General features: G+C 47.9%; 1 protein-coding gene across 1 annotated transcript; it reads left to right on the plus strand.

Annotated features, from left to right (window-relative positions):
- Positions 1-123: 123 nt before the first annotated feature.
- Positions 124-21,254, plus strand: ADGRG3 (adhesion G protein-coupled receptor G3; the record flags this gene model as incomplete). The annotated part of the gene is made up of 12 exons (XM_080937037.1): positions 124-175; positions 3,150-3,309; positions 13,384-13,519; positions 14,940-15,086; positions 15,771-15,905; positions 16,400-16,439; positions 16,567-16,658; positions 16,793-16,905; positions 18,829-19,109; positions 19,269-19,362; positions 19,663-19,937; positions 21,142-21,254. The coding sequence occupies 12 exons, from the start codon at positions 124-126 to the stop codon at positions 21,252-21,254; spliced, it is 1,638 nt and encodes a 545-aa protein (XP_080793163.1).
- Between the last annotated feature and the right edge of the window lie 2,505 nt (positions 21,255-23,759).

Here is a 23,759-nt window from a genome sequence, read left to right on the forward strand (position 1 = left end):
GGTCAGGAAGAACAAGAAAGAGGCCACAGGAAACAGTGGCTGAATATCGGGGCAGGAAGAAGGCTAGTTGGACAGAGCTTAGGACCGAGGGACCACACAGTCACAGGACTCCGCTGAGCACCGATGGCAACAGCCAGGAGACTAGGCCTCCTGCTCTTTCTGCTGCTGACTTCAGGTGAGCGAGCAGGGCTCCTGTAGCTCTCCTGCTAAGCCAGGGAGACTCTGTGCTGCAAAGGGCCCTGGGGAAGCATGGGAAAAGAGACCCAGGGATTCAGCCAGGACGGGGGAAAATGGGGAGTCACAGTGACTACCTTATCTTGTCTTCTGGCCTTGTCCCTGCGGGTTATCCCTGTCCTAATAAATTCCACCCTGCTGGGTCTCAGGTTCCCGTTGACACCTCATAATGTGCTGTGGGTGGGCAAGATAGAGAATGTCCATCTGTCCTGCCTGCCTGAAACCAAGTTCTAGGACATGGTGGATCAAACAAGCGATTCAGTTCTGGGCTCAGATGAAAGCATCAGGGGCACTGGAAGCTGAGCCTGGAAAGGTGGGCAACTGCTCCGCCCACACAATCTATCCATCATGGGCTCCCCATCCCTGTCAGCACTGTTCAGTGTCCTCAGTGACCGGAGACAGGACCCAGACCATACAGTTCAGCTTAATACGCCAACATGAGCTTCCCAGTCCTGCCTCTACCCCAGCGCAGCCTGCTGCCACGCTGACCTCCGTGAATGGCTGTGTCCTTCTTGACCGCTGAGTGACAGCTATGTGGAGTGGTGAGGTGTTCCCATCCCCGTGCCCCACCGCTCCTTGTTTGCTCCAACTTTGGCAAGTATCCTTAGGTGCCTACCTCTCTGAGTGCCTGTCACTTGTAGACAGGCAACTAGCCACACGGACTGAGTGTCTGGCTCAAAAGTGGACCAGGCAGTGTGACATATATTTGCACTTTAAAGGTAGAGGCAGAGGATCAAAAGCTTGAGTTCCGTCTCAGCTGCAAAGTGAGCTTGAAGCCAGCCTGGGCTACTGGAGACCCTGGGTATAAAAGTGACAGGGCTATTTTTCTCATGGCCAGGGGCATCCTGGGGCAGAGCAGGCAACGCTGGTCAGCCCAACAAGGCTCCTCTGAGTGAAGATGTGAATCCAGTGGTGCCAGGGATGTTCATGACTGGGCGATGTGTCAGTCACCTGAGTGACATAGGAGGTGGCATTGGATGCCCTTTGTCCATTTGCACACTGGCTCTTTGCTCACACACTCAAGAAACATGGATGGTGTCAAAAAGAGTCACAAAAGTGGTAGCTGCTTGCCTGAAGAAGGCTCTTGGCACCCTGAGCCTGAAGGCCAAGGATTGGGCTATCCTCAGGCATTGGTTGCAGAAGGGAAAGAGGCTTGTAGGAAGCGGAGGGAGGGGGTAAAGAGACAAGGGGCCCTCCAGCTTGCCCCCACCTGCTGCACCCCCAACTATTGAACTTATACCAAAGCTCCCAAAGCCTTCAGAAAACACCTCGGAGACATGGTGCTTCCTAGGATCTTAAGCTTGAAGCTAGCCTGGGCTATACCATAAGGACAAAGTGGGGTGGAGAGCCACAAGTACTCAGCTCTGTACTTCTCTGATGGGTGCCAAGAGCTTCCCTTAGGTGTCCTGCTGGGGTTCACAGTAAGATGGAGGAAAGCTGTATCCTCACCCACACTGAGGCCACCCACCCCTTTCCCAACCCTCGACCACCTCCCCGTCATTGAGCCCATCCTCCTCTCCAACTCTCCTTAGATTTCAATGCAAATGGGGCCAGTCTCAGAAACTGAGCCCAGCACCTGGCCTCAGTGTGTCTTCTAAGCTCCACATACTATCTGAAAGCTGAAGCGAAACTGAACAACATATAGACCCAACTTTTATAAAATATGCTCTAATACGTTCTGCCCTATTCTCTCTTTGTCCTGCCATGCCTTTATCATGAATTTTATTTTCTGTTCTGATACTTAAAAATGAACCCGTGTCCTTTAAATTGAAAGTGGTAATGTCCAGGATAGCTTTTAAATCAATCACCAGCAAAGGATGTTTAAAAAGCAAGGGCTAGAGAGATGGCTCAATGGTTAAGAGCACTGTCTGCTCTTCCAGAGGTCCTGAGTTCAATTCCCAGCAACCACATGGTGGCTCACAGCCATCTGTAATGAGATCTGATGCCCTCTTCTGGCATGCAGGCATACATGGAGGCAGAAAGCTGTATACATAATAAATAAATCTGAGAGAGAGAGAGAGAGAGAGAGAAGAAAACCCTGCCTCAAAAAAAAAAAAAAAAGCAAAAACAACCATTACTACCAACAAAAACCCCCAAACCAACCAACCAACCAAACTAACACCATACCCAGGTGTGGGATGGTACATGCCTTTAATCCCAGCACTTGGGAACTGGAGGCAGGAGGATCTCTGTGAGTTTGAGGGCGGTATGACATATATAGTGAGTTTCAAAACATCCAGGACTATGTAGAGAGACTAACTCTGTCTCCAAAAAAAAAAAAAAAAAAAAAAAAAAAAAAAAAAAAAAAAAAAAAAATTACATCCTCCAGAATACCTTAGATGGTCTGTGTGCTCAGGTATCATCTCTTTTCATCCCTAAAACTTAAAGGGTGAGAACCAAGCCTCGGAGCGATTGAGTAATTTTGCGTAAAGACAGCTACAGGAAGCCTCTGCATTCCATAGCACAGGGCTCTGCGCCAGAAGTCACAGAACTGGTTTCTAGTCCTGGAGTAGCTTCCAACATCTGCTGACTGTTCCCCAGCCTCAGCCTGCCACAGCCTCCAGGCAAAGATGTGAGGGGAAGGCAGAGTGAGCCAGAATACTTATGAGTTCTAGAGTCCGGCTGGCCACAGCTGCCCTGCCTGGGAGGATCTGTGGAGGAGGTGGTTAAAGAGCCACAGTACCGATAGATTATTTCTCACTACCGTGCAAAGCTTTTGTCTGGAGAACCACATGCCATATTTCCCAGCCCTGTGAGGTGGGAATGCTTCCCCCCCACCCCCACCCAGAACCCCAGGACTGGGGAGGGTGGAGTCTGTCCAGAGTGCAGCTAGCTGAGTGACAGACCAGCTACCACCTCTCCTAGGCCACTGCTCCTCTCCCACCTGCCCCACCTCACTCCACTTCCTCCCTTAGCTGAGACGGAGACGAACCCGAACCCCGAAGAGCCAAGGAACGTCTGTATGCTCAAGGAGATCATCGAGTACGCTGCCTACGACTTGAATGACACTGCTCAGTGTTTCACCAAGTGCGGCCAATCAGAAAGCAGCTCCTGTGACTTGGGGAACTTGCAGAGGTGAGGGGAGAGGAGTCTGGGAGGAGTGGGAGGAGTCTCCAGTTGGGAAGCCTTACGGTCTTAAGTTCCCAGGGCCCTAGAATGACATACTGTTCCCTTTTCACCCTTTCATGTTCTCCCTGGCCTGGCCCCACCCTGGCTATCAGAGTTGCTACCGATGAGGACAGTCGTTTTCATCTTGTGAGTCTGGATCCCTTTGAGGGTCAGATGACCCTTTTACAGGGGTCACCTAAGACACTCCGAAAACACAGATATTTACATTACGATCACCACAGCAGCAAAACTACCGTTACGAAGTAACGATGGAAGTAATTTTATGGTTAGGGGGTCACCACAATGTGAGGAACTGTATTAAAGGGTTGCAGCTTCGGGAAAGTTGCAAACCACTGGACTATGGGATACAGAGATTAATCAGCCTATCTCTGCCTTGGGAGCAGCTGAGGGACAAATGGAGATGTACACAGTGATGACCCCAGGGGTGATCAGTCAGAAGTGTGGACAAGGAGTCAGCTTAGCACAAAGGAGGACATCTGCCAAGACCTTGTCCAGGGGCAGCCTGGGAAAGGGCTCTGGGGAGTTGCAGAACAGTTTTCTGGTGGGTGATGTGGCTGCCTAACTTGATGGTATTGGGAAAGGACTACAAGGCTTTGAACTGTAAGGATGTAAAGAGATGCAGAGGACAGAGGTGGCAATGTCAAGATGTGACGGTGGCCTGTGAGGGAGGGGAGGAGTATCGAACTAGAAATATAAGCAAGGAGTTGGGGTGAAGGACCAAATTAACTAGACAATAATGGGAAACGGGGGAAGTATTTGAAGTTTAGAGGGGTGTGGTTAACTCTGCATTCTCGATTGATGGCTAGGACTTTAGGAACGTCCAGGGGTGGTAACACACATGGAGATGTGATCCAATAGGGTGGAATTCTGCAGGCACTATGTATGAAGCTGCTCGGGAAAAATGGCTCAGGCAGGCTTCATGAGACCAAGAAGCTGGCTAGATGGGGCGGGGGGGGGGGGGGACAACTCTTCCCTGTGCTGTCCCTAAGGAGTCGCTGCCATAATAGCTCTGTCTCTCTGCTCTTCTCTGGGCTCTGGGCAGAGGGACCCACAGCTTACCTGGGATGCCACAGAAGTGCCCAGCTAGCTTACAGCCAGAACTCAGAAAATGCTTGTTGAAGGGATGAATGAAAATCTTTGCTCAAGGCTGGCTATTAAGAGGGTGTTCATATTGAAGTTCATTTTCTCAGTGGCCTGAAAATGCCCCGAGTCCCGCCTACAGTCCCTCTGGCAGCTTCTTAGACACTATGAAGCCCAGGGTGCCCGTGTGCCATTAGGGCTGGGAGAAACACCTCAGAGAGAGCAGGCGCCATGGTACTGAAGGGTGTGGTCTATTCCCACTCCATCCTTAGGACTGAAGGGTACAGTCCAGTCCCACTCCATTCCTTCAGTTTGCCCTTTCATCTTCATAACAACACTGTTCAGCCACTTCTCTTACTGCTGTAACAGGACACACGGCAGGAACAGCCCAAGGGAGGAAAGGGTGCTGTCCACCATGGTGGGGGGTGGATGGAGAGCCTCCGTCCATAACAACGAAGGCTCCCAACATGATGAGTCCACTTGCAGCTTGTCAGGAAGGAGCACAGAAGCAGAAGGGAACAGGAAGCAGACCTGGCTGCTCTTCTACTTACATCACCTAGGCCAGCTCCATGACCTCTGAACACAGTACCACCAGAGGAGGTTGAAATATTGAAACACACGAACCTATGGGGACATTTTACATTCAGATGAAAGAAAAGAGGCTCTATGCAGTTGAGTGCCTTGCCTGTGGTTATAGCAGGTAAGAGGCAAAAATTGATAGGAGCTGATATAGAAAGAAGGCTCAGGGAGGCACTTGATGTGACAGGCTGGACCCAGACTGCCAGTGCTCAGGTGGCTTCTGGTTTAGCCTACCTGTAAAATGGGATTTATAGGATGATGGTGGGAGATAAATAATTCTGCACCTGTGTGGTGTGGTAAGTGCAGTCCCTTTCATCCACACGGACACAATGCCATGTCCTCAGACCTATGCTCCCTGCCTCTCAGGCTTCCTCACAGCATCACTGAAGACTGATCAAATAATGCATGGAGGAGTTATTAGCAAGGGCTCAGTAAATGATCTGTGCTTTATTTTAACAGCTCTCTTGATTATAAAAGAACCACATGCTGGGCATGGTGGTGCATGTCATTAAGGCAGAGCAGGTGGATCTCTGAGTTCAAGGTTGGTCTACATAGTGAGTTCCAGGACAGCCAGGGCTGCACAGAGACAGCCTGTCTCAGAAAACAGTGACAAGAAGTAATACATATTCATTGAAATTTTGCTACAGAAAGGAAGTGAGAATACCCCTTAACCCATCAAGCAGAGATGACTATTGTCTTTATCTGGATGTGTATCTTCTTAGCATCTCACATGGTATACACCTTACAACTTATTTTGTAATGTGGGTGACCCATGCTTTTGAACATTTTGATCATATAGCGTAGTGAATTTGTATTTCTAGGCTTGGAATTAGTGACTTGTGGGGGTAGGCATGGGATTAACTCCAGCAGAAACTGGCCGAAGTAGTCAGATCAAATTTCACTTCTGCAGACAGATTGTGCCATTCCAGTTGCCCCGTGGCCTTGTCAGCACTTGGTATGGTCTGCCTTTCTCCTTTAGCCATCCTTACAGGTTTTTAGTGCACCTCGTGATGATTGTAATAACCAATATCAAGCACCTTGCTTTATTCCTTTCACATCTCTATTTCTGCTTGTTGGTCTATAAAGCTGTTTGAGTTTTCCATAGTGATTTTGGGGATCCTTTGTTTGTTTCGTGTATGTCTTTGTGACTCTGTATGCTGAGAATATTCTTTCTCTTCATGAGTTTCCTGTTCACTTCCCCTGCACTGTCTTTTGACTACTGCTAAAGGTTTTAATTTCAGTTGGTGTAATTGATCAGATCTTTAGATTTACTTTAAGTATTGGTGTGTGCACTTGCGTGAGCACACACACACACACACACACACACACGTGCACATGATAGGTGTTGGGGGACTAGCATGTTACAGCATATGTGGGAAGCCAGTTCTCTCCTTCCACTCCTCTCTTTCTGAGACTTGTGACAAGCACCGGCTCCCTGAGCCATTTCACCAGATTGCCTGTTGTTCTGTTGTGTTCTCTTCTGTTCTAGTCTATTCTAAACTAGGCAGGCATGGCTGTTGGAGCACCTTTAATCCCCAAACTTAGTAGATGGAAGCATTAGATCAAAGAGACCAAGTTCATCCTCAGGTACTTGGCTACATAAGACCAGATCCTGTCACAGACAAAAAGAAAAGAAAACAAAAACAATAAAAAAACTATTGCTTTCTAAATCAAGACGACAAGAATACTCCTTTTCTGGTTTCTTCTAAAGCTCCTTGCTCACGGGTCTAAAATCTGACAAGACAAGAGCAGACAGAGGGGAAACTTCCTGTTTAACAAGAGCCAGGGAGTCTCAAGTTTGTTTCTCTTCCTCCACACATCTCCCCCTGAGACCCGGATGCCCTGCTGTGGCTCAGTAGTCCCTGTGCCTGTCAGTAGGCAGAGTCTCCACTCACACAGGCCATAGTCAGCACTGAACCATGTTCTTCCCCTAGACATGTCTGTCCTGATGACACACAGGAAGGCAAATAGTATTTGGGATGACTTCCTCTATTTAACGGTCCATCCCTGCAGTGACCAGTAAGGTATGTTTTGTGACCAGCAGTGACCTCCATTCATCAGCAACTCAAACTCTCTGTAGAAAGAGCTTAGGAAGAACAGATGTCATCAGGAGAGAGGCCACAAGTGCTGAACCTCATGTTTATGGTGTTTTACAGGATGTCACCTCAAAGGTTGTCCCTGTCCTGGCTGCTGTTGACAGCCCAACTGACAAGCCCAATCACCTTGTATGACTTGGCTTCTCTGGGCATTCTTAGGAAAACAAACAACTCTTTCTGATTCAGAAGCAGAATTCCAAAGCCATGATTCTTAAAAAAATAGATATGCTGAGAAATAATAAAAATGACTTATTATTATTTTTTCATTATCTAAATGCACAAATGTTGGAGTGGGAGAGGATAGCCCAGCAGTTAAGAGGACTTGCTGCTCTTGCACACGATTCAGACTAAAGTTCCTGCACCAGGTGGCTCCCAGCCACTTGTAACTTCTGTTGCAGAGAATCCAACACCCTTTTCTAGCTTCTTTGGGCTCCTGTCTCAATGTTGTGCAATTTACACGTAACCACATACATCCTTCTACCCTTCCCTCAGAAAGCTGAAAAATGTTTCTAGTCTCACATAAAGCCTCTCACGTTTACCCCCAACTTCCCACTATGGTGGTAATGATGGTTGGTTGTTCATTTTTGTTAGCATTTATTTTTTATGTATATTTTTAAGATTTATTTGTTTTATTGTTGACTGTGTGTTTTGCTTACATGTATATGTGCACCATAGACATGCAATGCCCATGGAAGCCAGAAGAGGGCATCAGATCCATGATCCATTGGAATTGGAGTTAGGAATAGTGGTGAACCATCGTGTGTGTGTGTGTGTGTGTGTGTGTGTGTGTGTGTGTGTGTGTGTGTGTGTGAGTATTTTGCAAGACCAAGAAATGCTTTTGGCCACTGAGCCATCTCTCCAGCCCTTGAGCCTTTGATGGTGATTCTTGATGATCAACGTGATTATGTTGAGCAACTAAGAAATTACAGAACATACCTCTGATTTGTCTGAAGTCATTTCCACAGATAATAAGAGTATGAGGGCTCTGACCTTGCAATGGTTCAACACACTCATGGATCCAAACCCTGCAAAAAAAAACTGCTGGGGACAGGAGAGTGGAACTGGGAAGGTGGCCTACTTGGAGGCATCCTTTGAAGAGGTACCTTTCGGCCCTGTCTATTTCCTGTTATGCTCTCTGCTCCCCAGCAGCAATAAGGGGAGCAACTTCTTCCATACATTGCCATAGCTTTCTGCCTTACTGTGGCAGGGAAACCAGTAAAGATGCTGAACTGTGGGCTGAGCCTTCTGAAGCCATATAGTTTTTCCTTTAAACCATGTCTCTCAGGCAAAGCATAGGATGATAACGATGCCCTGTGCTCACTACTCTATTTCCCAGTGCTTTCTTGCTTTCCTTTTTAACTTTTCTTGTTTTCAAGTAACATATAATTTCCCCCTAGTCAACATGCCTGTGCCACATCTTTCTCTCTCTCTCTCTCTCTCTCTCTCTCTCTCTCTCTCTCTCTCTCTCTCTCTCTCTCTCTCTCTCCCCACACACACACACACACTTTCTTAATAGACTCTCCATCCCAGGTTGGCCTCAAACTCACTATATAGAGAAAGATAACCTTGCCCTCTGATCAGCTTGCTGCCGTCTCCTACATCCTGGGATTGCAGGCACGTGCCACCACACCTGACTTATGCACAGCTGGATTCTGGCACACCACACCTCATTTGACTTTTAATTTGGATGCATTCTTTCCTTTTCGGCTGGTGGGGGCAGGGCACGTCAGGGTCTCATATAGCCCAGACTTCAAATCTGCTGTGTAGCTAAGGAATCCCTGGTCCCTCTGTCTCCACCTCCCCAGTGTTGCAGTTGCAGGCGTGCGCTACCAGAGTTTGGGATCCTGGTGTGACCTGGTGTGGATGCATCTGATAACCCCACATGCCCTGCTCATGATGGGCAGGGTTCAGTGTCAGAATACTTACCGTGTGAGACCATCACTGCCACCACTCTCCTCTGCTGGTCCGTCCCCACTGCTGCTCCTGCTTCACCACTGTCGGCTCTGACGGACCTCCTCCTTTTTAGGGTTGTCTCTGGTCATTTTGTATGAAGAGAGCTCTTTTGCATCGATCTTCCTTTAGCACAGCAATCCTCATCCATATTTTGTGGTATTGGTTCAATTACCCCAGGCAAATATATTATATTATGTTGTTCATTTGCCAATTACTGGGCATTTGAATTGGTGCCAGTTATTGATTAGTCTGATCATTATTCCCATGAACATTTTAATTCAAGTCTTTGAGTCCCTATGTTGCCATTTGGTGGGGGAATCTATGCCCGGGAACAGAATTGCTGGAATATACACTGAATATATGCTAAGTTCCATAAAAAACTGCTGAACTATGTCCCAAAGTGGTGGTGCCTTTTGCTTCCTGTCAGCAGAACCTCATGTATTTCTGGCCCTCTGGCTCGGGTGATGTCCCTCTGTCCCTCTAGTGCAGAGGGACATCACCCGAGCTTCCCCCTGCCATTTTGTCATGAACAATGAACCTCAACATCTTTGTGGGTGCTCACTGGCCATTTGGAGATTTTCTTTGGTAAAATGGTTTCTTTCTCTCTTCATCCCTCCTTCCCTCCCTCCTTCATTTCCTCTCTTCCTCTCTCCTTCTTCTGGTTTCTTGGACAAAATTTTCAGGAGGTCACTTTCTGACAGAGGGTGATTTCAACATACATGGTTCATACAGGGTATAGGGGTTGGAGGTCAGTCAAGTAGTTTATTTCTACCTGTATTCTTGAGGAGCGGTCATCAGGAACAGCTTGGCATAAAGCAGATGTCTGGATTGAACCTATCCAAAAACTGGAGGAGTGGGTGTGTGGATGCTTCTGAACGGGAGCATTCACTTACACTCGGGATGATTGGCAACTCCCATGTGGGGGTGGATCTGTAATCCCAGTCTCAGGACATGGAAGCAGGAGGGCTGTGAGCTCGAGGCCAGCCTGAGCCTGTCTCACAGAAGAGAAAGCGGGGGCACCAAAGCAACAGATAATAAAAGAATTTATTATATCTGAGAGCCAGACTAGGGACTCTTCCTTAGAACTGTGGACTGAGCTGTTTTGCAAAGGTGAGAAAGATCACAAGGTAGGAACATATATAAGCAAATATTCAGTTGCTTTCTTTGTGGCTCACCACTTTATGTAGCAATGAAATCTTAATATTTCTAAAACTTCCTATTTTATTTCGTACCAATGAAGGCCAACAGTTCTCTGACAGTCACAGCAGGATAATATGTGTTGCTCAATCAATTCTGACAGCCTTGTCCCTCCGTTTCTCGTCAGTGGTCTTCTTATGCTGCCTCCCATATGTCTTGCATATATTTGCACGGTTTCCTTTTCTATTCTACAATTTATTTTCTGTTTTCTCCATAGAACCTTCTCTCCTTGATAACCATGGCTATTCAATAACAGAGGCAAAGCTGGGCTATAGCTTAGTAGTAGAGCACTTGCTTAGCATGCCTGAGACCCTATGTCTCACACACATACACACACACACACACACACACACACACACACACACACACGGGGGGGGGGCAGGGGAGGAAGGGAAAAAGAAGGGAAAAGGGAGACAGGAGAGGAGAGAAGAGGGAGGGCGAGAGAAGGAGAGGTGAGACATGAGGGAGGAGAGGGAAGAAAATAGAGAGAGGGAAGGAGGGAGGGGGAAAGGGAGAGAGGAAATCAAGAGAGAATTCCCTTTTGTCTCCATAGTTACTCCTTATCATGGGCTCAGTTTGGATATCTCCTACCAGCCCCTTGCTACTACTGTCTCAGCCATCACTGGATCTATCAGTTTCTTGGAAAAGTGACTAGCAGAGAGAGGGAGAGGAGATGGCTCAATCAGTAAAGTACATGGTGCGCAAGCATGAGGAACTGAGACCCCCCAGGACCATATAAAAACCAGGTTGGGGTGCTGGAGGGATAGCTCAGCAGGAAAAGGCTCTTGGCACAAGTTTGACAGCCTGACTTCAATTCCTAGAACCCACATAGAAGAGTGACGAAACCAATCCTGTCCTGACCACAGATTCGAACTATGGCATTCAATGCAATAAACAAACAAATAAAGGTAATTAAAACGATTTTAAGCAAGAGGCATCCATCCACAGCTGTTCCCAGTGTTAGGAAAGCAGCAATTAGGGCCCAAGGCTAGGGAGGGACCCAGGTACAAGGGCCATTCTAAATTTCAGCACCACGGAGAGTGACTCCAACTGCCTTCTTTATAGAATGAAGCCCACATCTTTGTCTCTAATACCAAGTGCTCCCTGGCAGTCAGTTCCCATGTATCTTAGATTTCTTTCTTAAACAAACAAACACAAACAAAAAAAAACATTTATTTAAGACAGAAATAGTGGCACATGCCTTTAATCCCAGCACTTGGGAGGCAAAGACAGTGTATTATGAATTTAAGGCTAGCCTGGTCTACATAGTGGGTTCCAGCCAAGCGAAGGCTATATAACAAGACCTATCTTTAAGAAAATACAAATGTGTTTATTGTTGTGTTTATGATGTGGACATGGCCATGCATGTCACTGCACATTTGTGGGGATCAGAGGACAACTTTATCCGGTCAGTTCTCCCTAACCACCTTTATATGGGTTCTGGGACTCAAACTCGGGTCACCAGGCATGTTTGACGTGTGCCTTTGTCCATGGAAGTATCTTGATGGTTGGTGGCTCAGTTTTCTTCCCCACCCCCTAGTCCCCCTTCTCTCTCTTTCTGTTGTGGCTCAGTTTTCAAATGCTGAATTTCTACTATATAATTAACACTCGATAAATGTGTTCCAAGAGATTTATTCAAATGAAATATACAAAGCCAAAAGCACATGAGAAGATATTCGGCATCACTAGTCATTAAAGAGATGCAGATCAAAGCTACCAAAAGACACCTCTTTGTACCCATGAGGTACAGTTTAATAATACAAAGCTGGGCATGGTATTGCACACCTTTAATCCCAGCACTCAGAGGGCAGAGGCAGGCAGATCTCTGAGTTCAAGGCCAACCTTGTCTACAGAGTGAGTTCCTGGACACCAGGGATACACAGAGAAAAACCCTGTCTCAAAAAACAACAAAATATGTAAAACAAACCCCTTACTTTGGCAAGGCTATGTAACTTTCATCCACAGCAGGTATGGATGTGAAATATTGCAGCTTCTGTGGAACACTATTCAGTAGCTGATCAAGAAGCTATATGGAAATTTAAAACAAGTCTTCTACGAAAACGTGTACATGGATTTGTACAGCAGCCCTACTCACAGTAGCTGAAAAGTGGGTATTCTTGTTTGCTTTCTGTTGCTGTGATAAATACTACAGTTCAAAGCAACTTATGGGGAAAGGGGGTTTATTTAGATTCTTAGGGTTTTACTGTTATGAACAGACACCATGACCAAGGCAACTCTTATAAGGACAACATTTAATTGGGGCTGGCTTACAGGTTCAGAGGTTCAGTCCATTATCATCAAGGCAGGAACATGGTAGCATCCAGGCAGGCATGGTGCAGAAGGAGCTGAGAATTCAACATCTTCATCAGAAGGCTGCTAGCAGAAGACTGGCTTCCAGGCAGCTAGGATGAAGGTCTTAAAGCTCATGCCCACAGTGACACACCACCTCCAACAAGGCCACACCTCTAAATAGTGCCACACTTTGGACCAAGCATATTTGACTTTCATAGTCACATCACAGTCCCTCACAGTGAGGGAATTTGGGGCCAGAACTCAAATATGAACCCAGAGGCAGGAACTGAAGCAAAAATTTGGAAGGACACTCCTTACTGGCTTGCTCCCCATGAAAGCTCCATTCAGCTTTCTTTCTCTTTTTTTAAGATTTATTTATTTATTATATGTTAAGTACACTGTAGCTGTTCAGAGATTCAGTCCATTATCATCAAGGTGGAAAACATGGCAGCATCCAGGCAGGTATGGTGGAAGAGCTGAGAGTTCTACATCTTGTTCTGAAGGCAACCAGAAGACCCTCTTCCAGGCAGCTAGGAAGACCTCAAAACCAACACCCACAGCGACACACTTCCTCCAACGAGGCCACACAACCCAATAGTGCATATTCAAACACATGAGTCTATGGGGGCCAAACCTATTCAAACCACCACAGATACCCAGTCTTCATCCGGATTCCTTCAGGGTCAGTTCCCAAGTCGCTCCTCTTCTTCACTTTAAGAGCCCAGGGTCTCTGGTATTCAGGATTAGTTATCACCCCAAGAGCCTGCTGAGTGGGTGGCTCAGTATGCAAACTCCTCCTCCCCCAATCCTTTGCCCCTTGCAGATACTGGTTGAATTATGAGTCCTACCTGCTGAATAATTCCATGGAGACTGTGGACATGCCTTTTGTTAAGTCATTGATCCAGAACATCAGCACGGATGTCCCAGAAGACCTGCTATACTCTCTGATGCCCTCCCAGGTGAAGAGCTTCTTGTTGGCTGGCTCAGGCCTCCGCTGGTGCCCATCAAAGCTTATCCCTCCTAAGTCCTATTCAGGATAGTTGTCAGTAAATTAACTGAATGGGTGGGATCTGGTGGTGGATTATCTGGGGTACTGGGAGATCCCTACAACCACTGCCCTTGATGTCCTCGGGAAGTCTCCTCTCTCTTAGAGTCCTGGGGTGCTCACCTGAAGATGTATCTCTGGCTCATCCAAGCCTAAAGTGCCCATTAGCCTCTCTGCCAGAGTATATATCTGAAGTCAGAGTAAGGGCACTCTTTGCCTCAGAGAGACGGGATTGGAGAAGTCTACATTTACACTGGCTCAGATTCAAACCCCCATCTCTGCCCTTACCAGCCATTGCCTTTGTGGGAACATTTACTTTTCTGATCTTCAGTTTTCTGTAAATAATGAAAGTATTGCCCACTTTCAAGAGTATCAGAAGCCAAGCAGGATGATGCATACTTATCCTCCCAACACTCAGAAGGCAGAGACAGGAGGATTGCTCCTGAACTCCTAGCCAACTCAGCCTCTTTCTCAAAACAAAACAAAGAGATTAAAATAAAACAAGTGCCTAAACATATGGATATCTGGGTTAATACCAAGACATTCTTGGTCTAGTGAGGGTTCAGCAGGTCCCCAGCATCCTTACAGAGAGGAAGTTGAGGGCAGAGGTCCATCCAGGGAGCTGGCTGAGTTGCTCATCAGCCTCTTATGATGCTGTGCTCTCTGCGTAGGATCCTCACTGTGCCAAGACATCACCCATGTGTCCTTTTTGACAGGATCTGGACCTAGAAGGTGAAACTTGGGCTTTAGCCTTAACACTTGGTCCCCTGTTCCCATGAACATTGATCCTTCCAAAGCAGGGAGCTAGTGGTTGCAGGCTGAAGCTCTAGGGTACCCACCAGGTCAGAGACTAGACAAAGAATGCCTGGTGGTTTCTGCAGAGGTTTGTTCTAACATTGCAACGGTGCTCGGTTTCTAAATTGGCTCACTGTCGGGTAGGAGGGGCTTCACAGTCAAAGTGAGCATAAGTCCTCCACACCACTCTCCTCTCACTTCTTTCCAGGGCACCCCTTACTGCACACACACACACACACACACACACACACACACACACACAAGCTGAGCCTATCTGTACCAGCGTAGACATGCTCCACTGATCCCTATGATGGGGAAACGAGCTCCAATGTTAATTTTTGTCCAAGGTCCTGCCCATGAGGACCAGAGCCTAGACTGAGCCAGGTATTCTGTGTCCCAGCTCTAAGCTAAAAAGTCCTCAGATGCTGCCCCTCCACTTGTCATGCTGCAGTTTCCCTCCCAACTGGAGTGGTAGTAGCATTTGACTTGGGGCTGGAATCCTGAGGGGAAGGTTGGAACTGCTGGATCCATGCTTACAGATCCCGAGGCAGGTGATGCTAGGGGAGGACCAACCTGCTGACAGAGTCCGACTTCCCAAGAGCCTGTTTGGAGCCCTGCCTGGCAACAGGTCTGCAGTCCGGTTGGCCATAACTATTTTAGACATCGGTGCAGGAGATCTCTTTAAGGTAAGAGGCCTGCTGGGACCCCAGACAGCTGCAGTGTTAAATGCTTAGGGTCCCTGAGATTGTCTCTGAGGCAGCCAGGTCATCCAAGAACCATTTCTATAGTCTGTGTTCTGAATACTATTCTGATACCCTGATATCGGCACCCATGGACAGTGTGTGATGCCCATGTGTGCTCAGGCATGCGTGTGTGTCCTTGTACATGCATAAACACACAGGCCTTCTATATTCCTGAATGCATTTAATCAGGTGTGCTTAGATGTGACTGTGCTTACATTGGGTAAACATACTATCCCTTGCCAGTGCATGCCAGATGTGTGCTCCTGAGGCATGCATCCAACCATGTAAGCTAACATATATGTACCCTTGGATCTAGAAGCATTCATCCTCCCCCACCTAGAGGCATTCACTAGCATTTATCCCATTTCCTGATTGATCTTAGCCTCAAATTCTTCCAGTTTAGAGGGAGGCTTTTCAGCAAAGTACTATAGAACCTAGAGCGCAGCCCTGCCTAGCCCCACCCAAGTGTGTTATAGAGAGCAAAAGTAAGAAGGGTGCCTATAGCCCCTGGGTCCCTGATCCCCTAGTGTCCCAGGTGAGGGCATGTCCTAGAGTTCCCAAGACCCCTAGATAGGGCATATAAGGTCAGCCCATCCCATAGCTAGCCTCCTGTCAATCTCCTCCCAGGGCCCCAAGCTCCTTGAGGACAAGGGTAGCAGCGTGTTGAACAACCGCATGGTGGGCTTGAGCGTGGGCCAGATGCATGCCACCAGGCTATCGGAACCTATAGAGATCACCTTCTCCCACCAGCATCAACCACCTGTGAGTCTTCTGCCTGGAGCCTGGCAATTACTATGGGGCACGAAATGCATGAGCTCTGAGAAGCCATGCATGGGACCCTGTGCACGTTACCCTTCTACATGTACCCAGAAGAAACCATCAGGAGCAGGCACAGTTATGCCCAAAGATGTCCGTCTGCCCTCCACATGTGAACACACGTGCCCCATACCTTCCCACCCCCATGTTCATAAATATGTGGGGACCTGGAGAACCCATCTGTGTACAGGCTTTCTACCCTCACCAGGCAGTGATTCTGAAGGCATGCATAGACAGATAAACCCTCTTGTGTCGTATATGTTATGTCTCCCACATGCACAAATGGTCCAGGAAGCATCAAGTGCTGTAGTCAATTTCCCCATGCTGGCTACAGAGGGCTTCCTCTTAAGGCACATGTGGACCCCTGATAGCACCCTGTCTTTTCTTCTTTCCCCCTTTCCTGCCTCCCTCCTCTCCTGACTCACACTCTCTGGTTTCAGAATGTGACCCTCACCTGTGTATTCTGGGATATGGATAAAGGTAGGTTTGGAAGAACATTTCTAGAATGAGAAAAGAGGAAGCTACCGGTTTGATAGGGCAGAGGATGAGAATAGAGGCAGGTCCTCCCTTCCCTCCTCCTCTGCTCTTACTTTGCTGTGGCCCACAGGAGACTGGGATTCCCACGGCTGCTCCACAGAGCTCGGGGATGGGAGAACTGTCTGCCGCTGCGACCACTTGACCTTCTTTGCCTTGCTGCTGGTAACAGCCCATGCCATCCGGGTTGAAGTGGTCCAGCCTCTGTCCCTGAAAGAGGCTGCCTAGCTGGCTGGGGTTTGGGAGATATGTAGGCCTGGCCTCTCAGTGGTGTGATCAGGACTTGGGGTCATCTACAGAGGCCGATCCTGGACCTGGCCACGGCGCGGACTCTCACTCGCATCTCGCAGGCAGGCTGTGCCGTCTCCATGATCTTCCTGGCCTTCACCATGGTTCTCTATGCTGCCTTCAGGTGAGTGAAGACAGACACCACCTTTTCTTCCTGTCCTTGTTTTGTGGTCTCTCACTGTCTTCACTGAGAAGGTGGGACATGGGACTGAAGTTGAGAGGGGCAGAAATTCAACTCAGGTTGGCCAACACAGGGCATGAGAAATCTGTGGAGCTGGAAAACTCACAGCATGTGGCCTCCAGGCAGAGAAACAACTGAGGGCTCTGGCTGAAGCTGGGAGATTGGTTTCTCCTTTCCTTTCACAGCTTTCTCTCTCTCTCTCTCTCTCTCTCTCTCTCTCTCTCTCTCTCTCTGTGTGTGTGTGTGTGTGTGTGTGTCTGTCTGTCTGTCTGTCTGTCTCTCTGTCTCTCTGTCTCTCCCAACGCCCCCCTCATCAGGATGCCAATTTCACCCTAGTGCCTCAAGAACTTCGGGCTCAGGTCCCAGCTCCTCAGATATTCAAGCAAAAATGAAGCTCCAGAATTGAAGTCTTTATGAACAAACATTTTGAACTAATTATAGGCTAACTGGAAACTGCAGAAATAGCACAGAAAGTCTGTGGTTCCTTCCTGGAACTTCTCCCCAGTGTCATATCATATGTAACTGTAGAGCATCATCAAAGCCAGGAAGCTGGCAGCGGCAGAGCATAGCTAAGTAGTCTCAAGACCCCTCAACTCTACTGCTTTAGATAATGTGTGTGTGTATGTGTATGATGTGTGCATGCACATGTATATGTATGCATGTTCAAATAGTATGTACATGCACCTGCACATGTATATTATGTGTGTGCATGTGTATATAGTATGTGTGCACATGTGCATGCACAGGCATACATATGTATATATGTGTGTGTGCATCCATGTACATATGTGTGTCTGTGTGTGTGTGTGTCTGTGTGTATCAGTGAATGTATGTGCCCACATCCACACAAGAGTGAGCATATGGTTTACAAGGTCCTGTCTAATTGAAACTACATGGCCCAGTGTTCAGAGTAGTTCTAGTTGCAACAGATGGCTGAATATTAGTAAAGTGTGTGGTCCCTGTGGGCCCAGGACTCTAGTGGGTCACCCTCCTAGGATGCTGGGTGTTCTATGTGTGTGCGTGTTTATCTCCTGAATACTCAGTTGTCTTAGGGTCTGACTTTGATCATAGGCCAATGATTGATTGGGCCACTATGGTTACAGGGTAGAACACACAGGCTGGCCAAGCCATTTGGCTACTCTTGGATTAGTGACAAGGGACTAGCTAACATCTCCACAGTTACTTATGGCTAAATGTGGGGAAGGATGCCCCTTCAGGGATACATGAGCTTCTCCAACAGGGAAAAGGCACAGGGCAGACACAGCAACCGACAGCACTGTCACTTGGCTGTCCTGAGCCAGGGTGTGGCCAAGAAACTCTCAGACCTGCTGACTTGAAGGAGGGATCAGACTCTGCTCAGCCTTGCCTTCCCCTATCCCCTAAAGCCCGGGCTTGCTGGAATCCACCTGGAACATTCTTTGGGCTTTCCACTCTCCAGTCCAGGGATCCCTACTGTTCTCCTGCACCTTTGTGCCCCAGTCACTAAGAAACCCTGGGCTTCAGCCCCTGTGAGCTGCACTCATGTCTCGTCTCCCCTCTCCCACCCCGCCAAGTACCCCTCCAGCCCCATCCTCCATGTCAATTCCTCAGCATCACAAATTACACAATTTAGCTAAGTAATCTGACAAATGGTGGGGCTGGCAGGACCCCTCAAGAATCCACAGAGCCCAGAGAGCCGTGAAAGGACTGTGGATTAGAACCTGAGAGCTTACACAGACTCCTAGCAAAGGCGGAGACTGCACGGTCAGGCAGATGGTGATAGTAGCTGTCGGTGGCACGGAACTGAGCCAGGAAGATAGACCAGCCTGGGCACCCCGTGCAGGCTGTGTGGCTCCTTGGAGCTGCTTACTAGTGCTTCTCTCCCAGGTTCTCTCTGCAGAGGTTCAAGTCTGAAGATGCCCCTAAGATCCACATGGCTCTGAGCATCAGCCTGTTTCTCCTCAATCTCACCTTCTTGATCAATGTGGGAAGCAGCTCTCAAGGCCCCCCAGCCTCCTGCTGGGTCCGAGCTGCCATTTTCCACTACTTCCTGCTCTGCGTCTTCACCTGGATGGGCCTGGAGGCCTTCCACCTCTACCTGCTGGTCATCAGGGTCTTCAATACCTACTTTGGACACTATTTCCTGAAGCTGAGCCTGCTGGGCTGGGGTAGGCACAGATTGGAGGGGTAAAGGGAGGCTGGAGGGTTGACAAGGAAGAGCCTAAGGAAGCCCAAAGCTCAAGTAATGGGTAGCTGGTGGGACAGGAGGTGATCTCCATCAAGGGGACACTGGCAATGCCAACTCGTCCCCTCCCCCTCATCCACAGGCCTGCCTGTTCTTATAGTCATTGGTGCTGGAAGTAGCAACAGTTATGGGATTTACACCATCCACAACCAGGAGAACCGCACCTCACTGGAACTGTGAGTGGGGCTGAGGGGAGCAGAGGGTATAGAGGTCTTTGGTTTCACTGGAGGGAAGGAGAGGAAGAGGTCTTAGGGAAAGGCCAACAATGTCAAGGCTGGGAAGATAGTCAGATCTAGCTAGCCTGTGGTACAGGGGGTAAAAAGTCTAGAGTCAGGAAGGGAAATAAAGGAGAAGGCCCAGGAAAGCCAACAACCATGGGGGGCATCTTGGTCACAAAGGATCATCTGGGGAAGTATCCTGGGGCTCAATGGTCAGGGGTTCCCTCCCCAGCCCCAGTGGCTATTCACCTCCTCCAGGTGCTGGTTCCAGAAAGAGCCTGCCCTTTACGCTACAGTCCATGGCTACTTCCTTGTTACCTTCCTCTTCGGTGCTGTGGTGCTGGCTTTGGTGGCCTGGAAGATCTTCACTCTGCCCAGTGTCACAGCGGGCAAAGGACAGGGGCAGACCTGGAAGTCGGTCCTCACTGTGCTGGGCCTCTCAAGCTTGGTGGGCATGACCTGGGGACTGGCTGTTCTCACACCCCTTGGCTTGTCTACGGTCTACATCTTCGCCCTCTTAAACTCTCTGCAAGGTACAGCTCCAGGGAGGCCACGGCTGTCTCACTGGCATCAAGGGGCCCTGGGGAGTAGGAAGGGTGCTCTACAGATAACAGGGTTCCACAGAAGCTAGCTCAAGTCAAAGGTGCTAATTTTAGATAACCAAAACTCTTGTGGAATCCAGGGAACAAGGGTGGTTGGTATCTTGGGGCCACAGAGATCCTAGGTTCAGTTCCTAATACCCACACAGGAGGCTCCCAACTATTTGTAATTCCAGATCCGGTGACTCCTATGCCCTCTTCTGGTTTTTTCAGATACCAGGTGCACATACATACATTCAGGCAAAACATTCATACATACAAAAAATAAATACATCTTCAAAAACAACACACACACACATACACTAATTGCTTTAGGGTCATCTAAGATGGATCCCAGAAAAATAATCACAAGTACAAATTTGGAAAATCCCAGAGGATTGAGAAGAATTTAGAATTGGGAAGAGAGGCATCTTGATCTTAGAGGTGACATCATTCTTTTTGCATGGGCCACATTCATATTTAAGCCTGCATTTTGCACTCTGACGAACCTACATTATTCAGTTTTCTTATCGTCCTCCCGTGCACAGCAGAGCCTTTGGTACCTTTTAAGTTCTCGGCATTGCTATTGTTGTTGAGTGTTTTCATTATAAACTCCCTGTAAACACAAAGCCTGCATTTCTCAGTCAATTCTATACTTTTTAGTTTTTCTACGCTCTACTAAACCTCCTTTTTCATTTTGCTGACGTGCATCCTCTAGCAATCTTTTATAAAAAGATGGGGATAGGGAGACCAAGCAGGTTTTATACATCTGCGAGTACTTTTGTTTTGTTATGCCTTTTTGGTGATACATCTGTGTGCAATTTATTTCAGGGCCAGCGTTCGTGGTCTCTAAGGTTATTTGGCTCTCTCCCAGGAATCGGTTTTCTTTTTTATTTATTTATTATATATAAGTACACTGTAGCTGTCTTCAGACACACCAGAAGAGGGCATTAGATCTCTTTACAGATGGTTGTGAGCCACCATGTGGTTGCTGGGATTTGAACCCAGGACCTCTGGAAGAGCAGCCAGTGCTCTTAACCGCTGACCTTTTTTTTTTTTTTTTTTTTGTCTGACTTTTTCATTAAGTGCTTCAACACTTATAGTGGAGTCCCTTGTATCCCTGCCTGTTCCAGGCTCACTGAAACCCTCTTTACCACAGGACTCTTCATCTTCTGCTGGTTCATCATCCTATACTTCCCGACCCAGAGCACCACAGCCTCCTCCTCCGGCACTGCCCGCCTGGACCAGGTCCACTCCACATCTCAGGAGTAGTCCATTGGTGGCTGTAGTTTGTTCTCACCTCTGGCTGGTTTGTGTGACCTTGAACAGCTACCTACTTCCTTCTAGGCCCCATTGCCTTCTCTGTACAGGGTGTCTAAGGAGGGAGAGGTTAGGAACCAAGCAGGGTCACGTGGCTTCAACATTCCCATTCAGGAGGCTGGAGAAATGGCTTAAGAGGACACTGGTTCAGTTCCCAGAATCCACATGGCATCTCAACTGTCTGTGACTCTAGTTCCAGGAGATCTGACACTCCTCTGGCCTCCAAAGGGCTCCGGGCATGAAGGTGTCGCAAACCTACACATGCCGACAAAACACTCATATATATAAAATAGAAATTAAAAAAATATATTTTAAAAACTCTCATTCAGATGTGTTCATGGGTCCAAAAATCTACAGATGCAGATCTTCAGGACTCTAAGTCCCTATAAGCCTTGGATCCCCAGCCAACCATGTTATCTTTGCCCCTGCTGCTATGGAGACAGATCTCTTTTCAGCCATGGACCATCTCTAATTTCACCAGGAGCCAGCAGTCTCTCTCTTCCTCTTCCCCTGTCACTTCCCTAAGGAACACTTTGAGAGGCTGCCTGTTCCCCTTGAGGGACACTCAGGAGGCCATTGTTCTGTATGTGGAGGGAAGCAGAGGGTAGAGCTATGATCAGCTTATGTCTACTCCATCCTCATCTTTGCCGCCTAGTCGGGGCTTGCCCTCATTGCTTACTACACCAGTGGGGGTTGAGGTCCTTCTAGGTGCCCAGACACTTGGAAAAAATGCCACTGAGAAAGTGAGTTAGCTTCCAGCAACATTTCCCACCCCTTGCTCTACTTGGCTTCCAGGTGTGTGGTGCAATTCTGATCGCTGCCATTTTGGGGGCAGAAGTAGAGGTCCAGAGCTGGAGGCATGTTGGCTCCACCTATATATGGCTGAGGGGGAAAGGGAGAAAAGGCAGCTCTTCCCACGATGTCTGTACTCTATGAGCAGGGAGCTGGACGGCCTTACCAACTATTTCAGCCCAGCCTGAACATCAGGCCTGGCCATGTCAAGCCAGTAATTGTCACACATTTAAATAAACAAATATGGGGCTGGGGAGATGGCTCCACGGTTAAGAGCACTGATTGCTGTTCCAGAGGCCCTGAGTTCAATTCTCAGCACCCACATGGTGACTCACAACTATCTGTAATGGGATCCAATACCCTCCTTTGTTGTATCTGAAGATAGCTACAGTGTGCTCATATAACTAAAATAACTAAATCTTTAAATAAAGAAATAATTGTTGGCTGAGCAAATAGATGTATCTGTTTGCTTTAACCTCACAGGATTCCCAAAGAAGGGGATGCCTCAGGCAGGATTTAGCTTAAGCCTGTTGCTTTTAGGTGGCTCAACCTAAACCTCAGGTGGTTGGTTTTCTTTCTGTAGTTTTAGCTGCCTTGCAGGAGACTCAAGCAGGCACTGCAACCTGCAACCTGAGGCATTTCCTTCCTCCCTCCTCTGTCCCCACCCCCACTTTGTGGAAGAAAGGAATTTCACCAGAGCCTGTGTGAAGCTTTTTGTTAGAGGGGGAAGGAAAGGGGAAGGGGAAGAAGGGCAGGGGGAGGAGGGAGAGGACCTGAAGAGGAAAGAGTAGGAGAAAGTGGTTAGAGAAAGAGAGGGAGGGAGAGGGAGGAAGAGCACACTTGAGCACGTGGCTTCTCAAGAGAGGCTCCTGATTCAGTAACTTAGCAACTGCCATGGATACTTGATTTGGGTGGCTCCGAGTTACACCCTAAGCAGTTGGTAAGGAACTTTCTTTTCTTCCTCCTTTTGGATAAAAAGAGATCATACATTTTCTCCAGAGATGTCATCTAGGTCTATTATCTGATCAGATAAAACCACGGATCACCAGGGTGCACAAGGGAGTTGTGTCTGACTGCAAATGGGGTTCCTAAAACACTATATTTTCCAGGTGGGAAAGGAAAACCACCATATATGCCCAGGCCTGGAGCTCAGTTCTTTGCTGTGTTAGTGTTCTTATTTGAAATGCCTCTGAAAAGAACAACTGAGCTGCATGGGCAGCCCTCACAGCCAGTGTTTATTGTGCTGGAATGCTGGACCCGCAGCTGTCAAGGGTCTTTGATCAGACTCCAAGGTGAGGAGCTCCTTCCCTCCCATGTCCCCTCAATTCTCTTTCTCCAGCCTCAATGAGCAGCAAAGCCCAGCAGGAATAACAGAGAGAGCCACATAGGGTGGGTTACACTTGTAATCACAGCACTCAGGAGGCAAAGGAATTTGATCATCACAAGTTCAAGGCTGCTTTAGCATGGGATACATTTATCTCAAAAAAAAAAAAAAGTAACAGAAGTGTGGGGACTTTAATTTTTTTTTAATTTATGTATATGGGTACTTTTGTCTTTGTGTACTCTGTGTACCAGAAGATGGCATCAGACAGTTGTGAGCTGCTATGTGGCTGCTGGGAATTGAACTCAGGCCCTCTGGCTCTCCACTTAACCACTGAGCCATCT

The sequence above is a fragment of the Micromys minutus genome, assembly GCF_963924665.1.
Source record: "Micromys minutus genome assembly, chromosome: 24".
NCBI classification, from domain to species: Eukaryota; Metazoa; Chordata; class Mammalia; order Rodentia; family Muridae; genus Micromys; species Micromys minutus.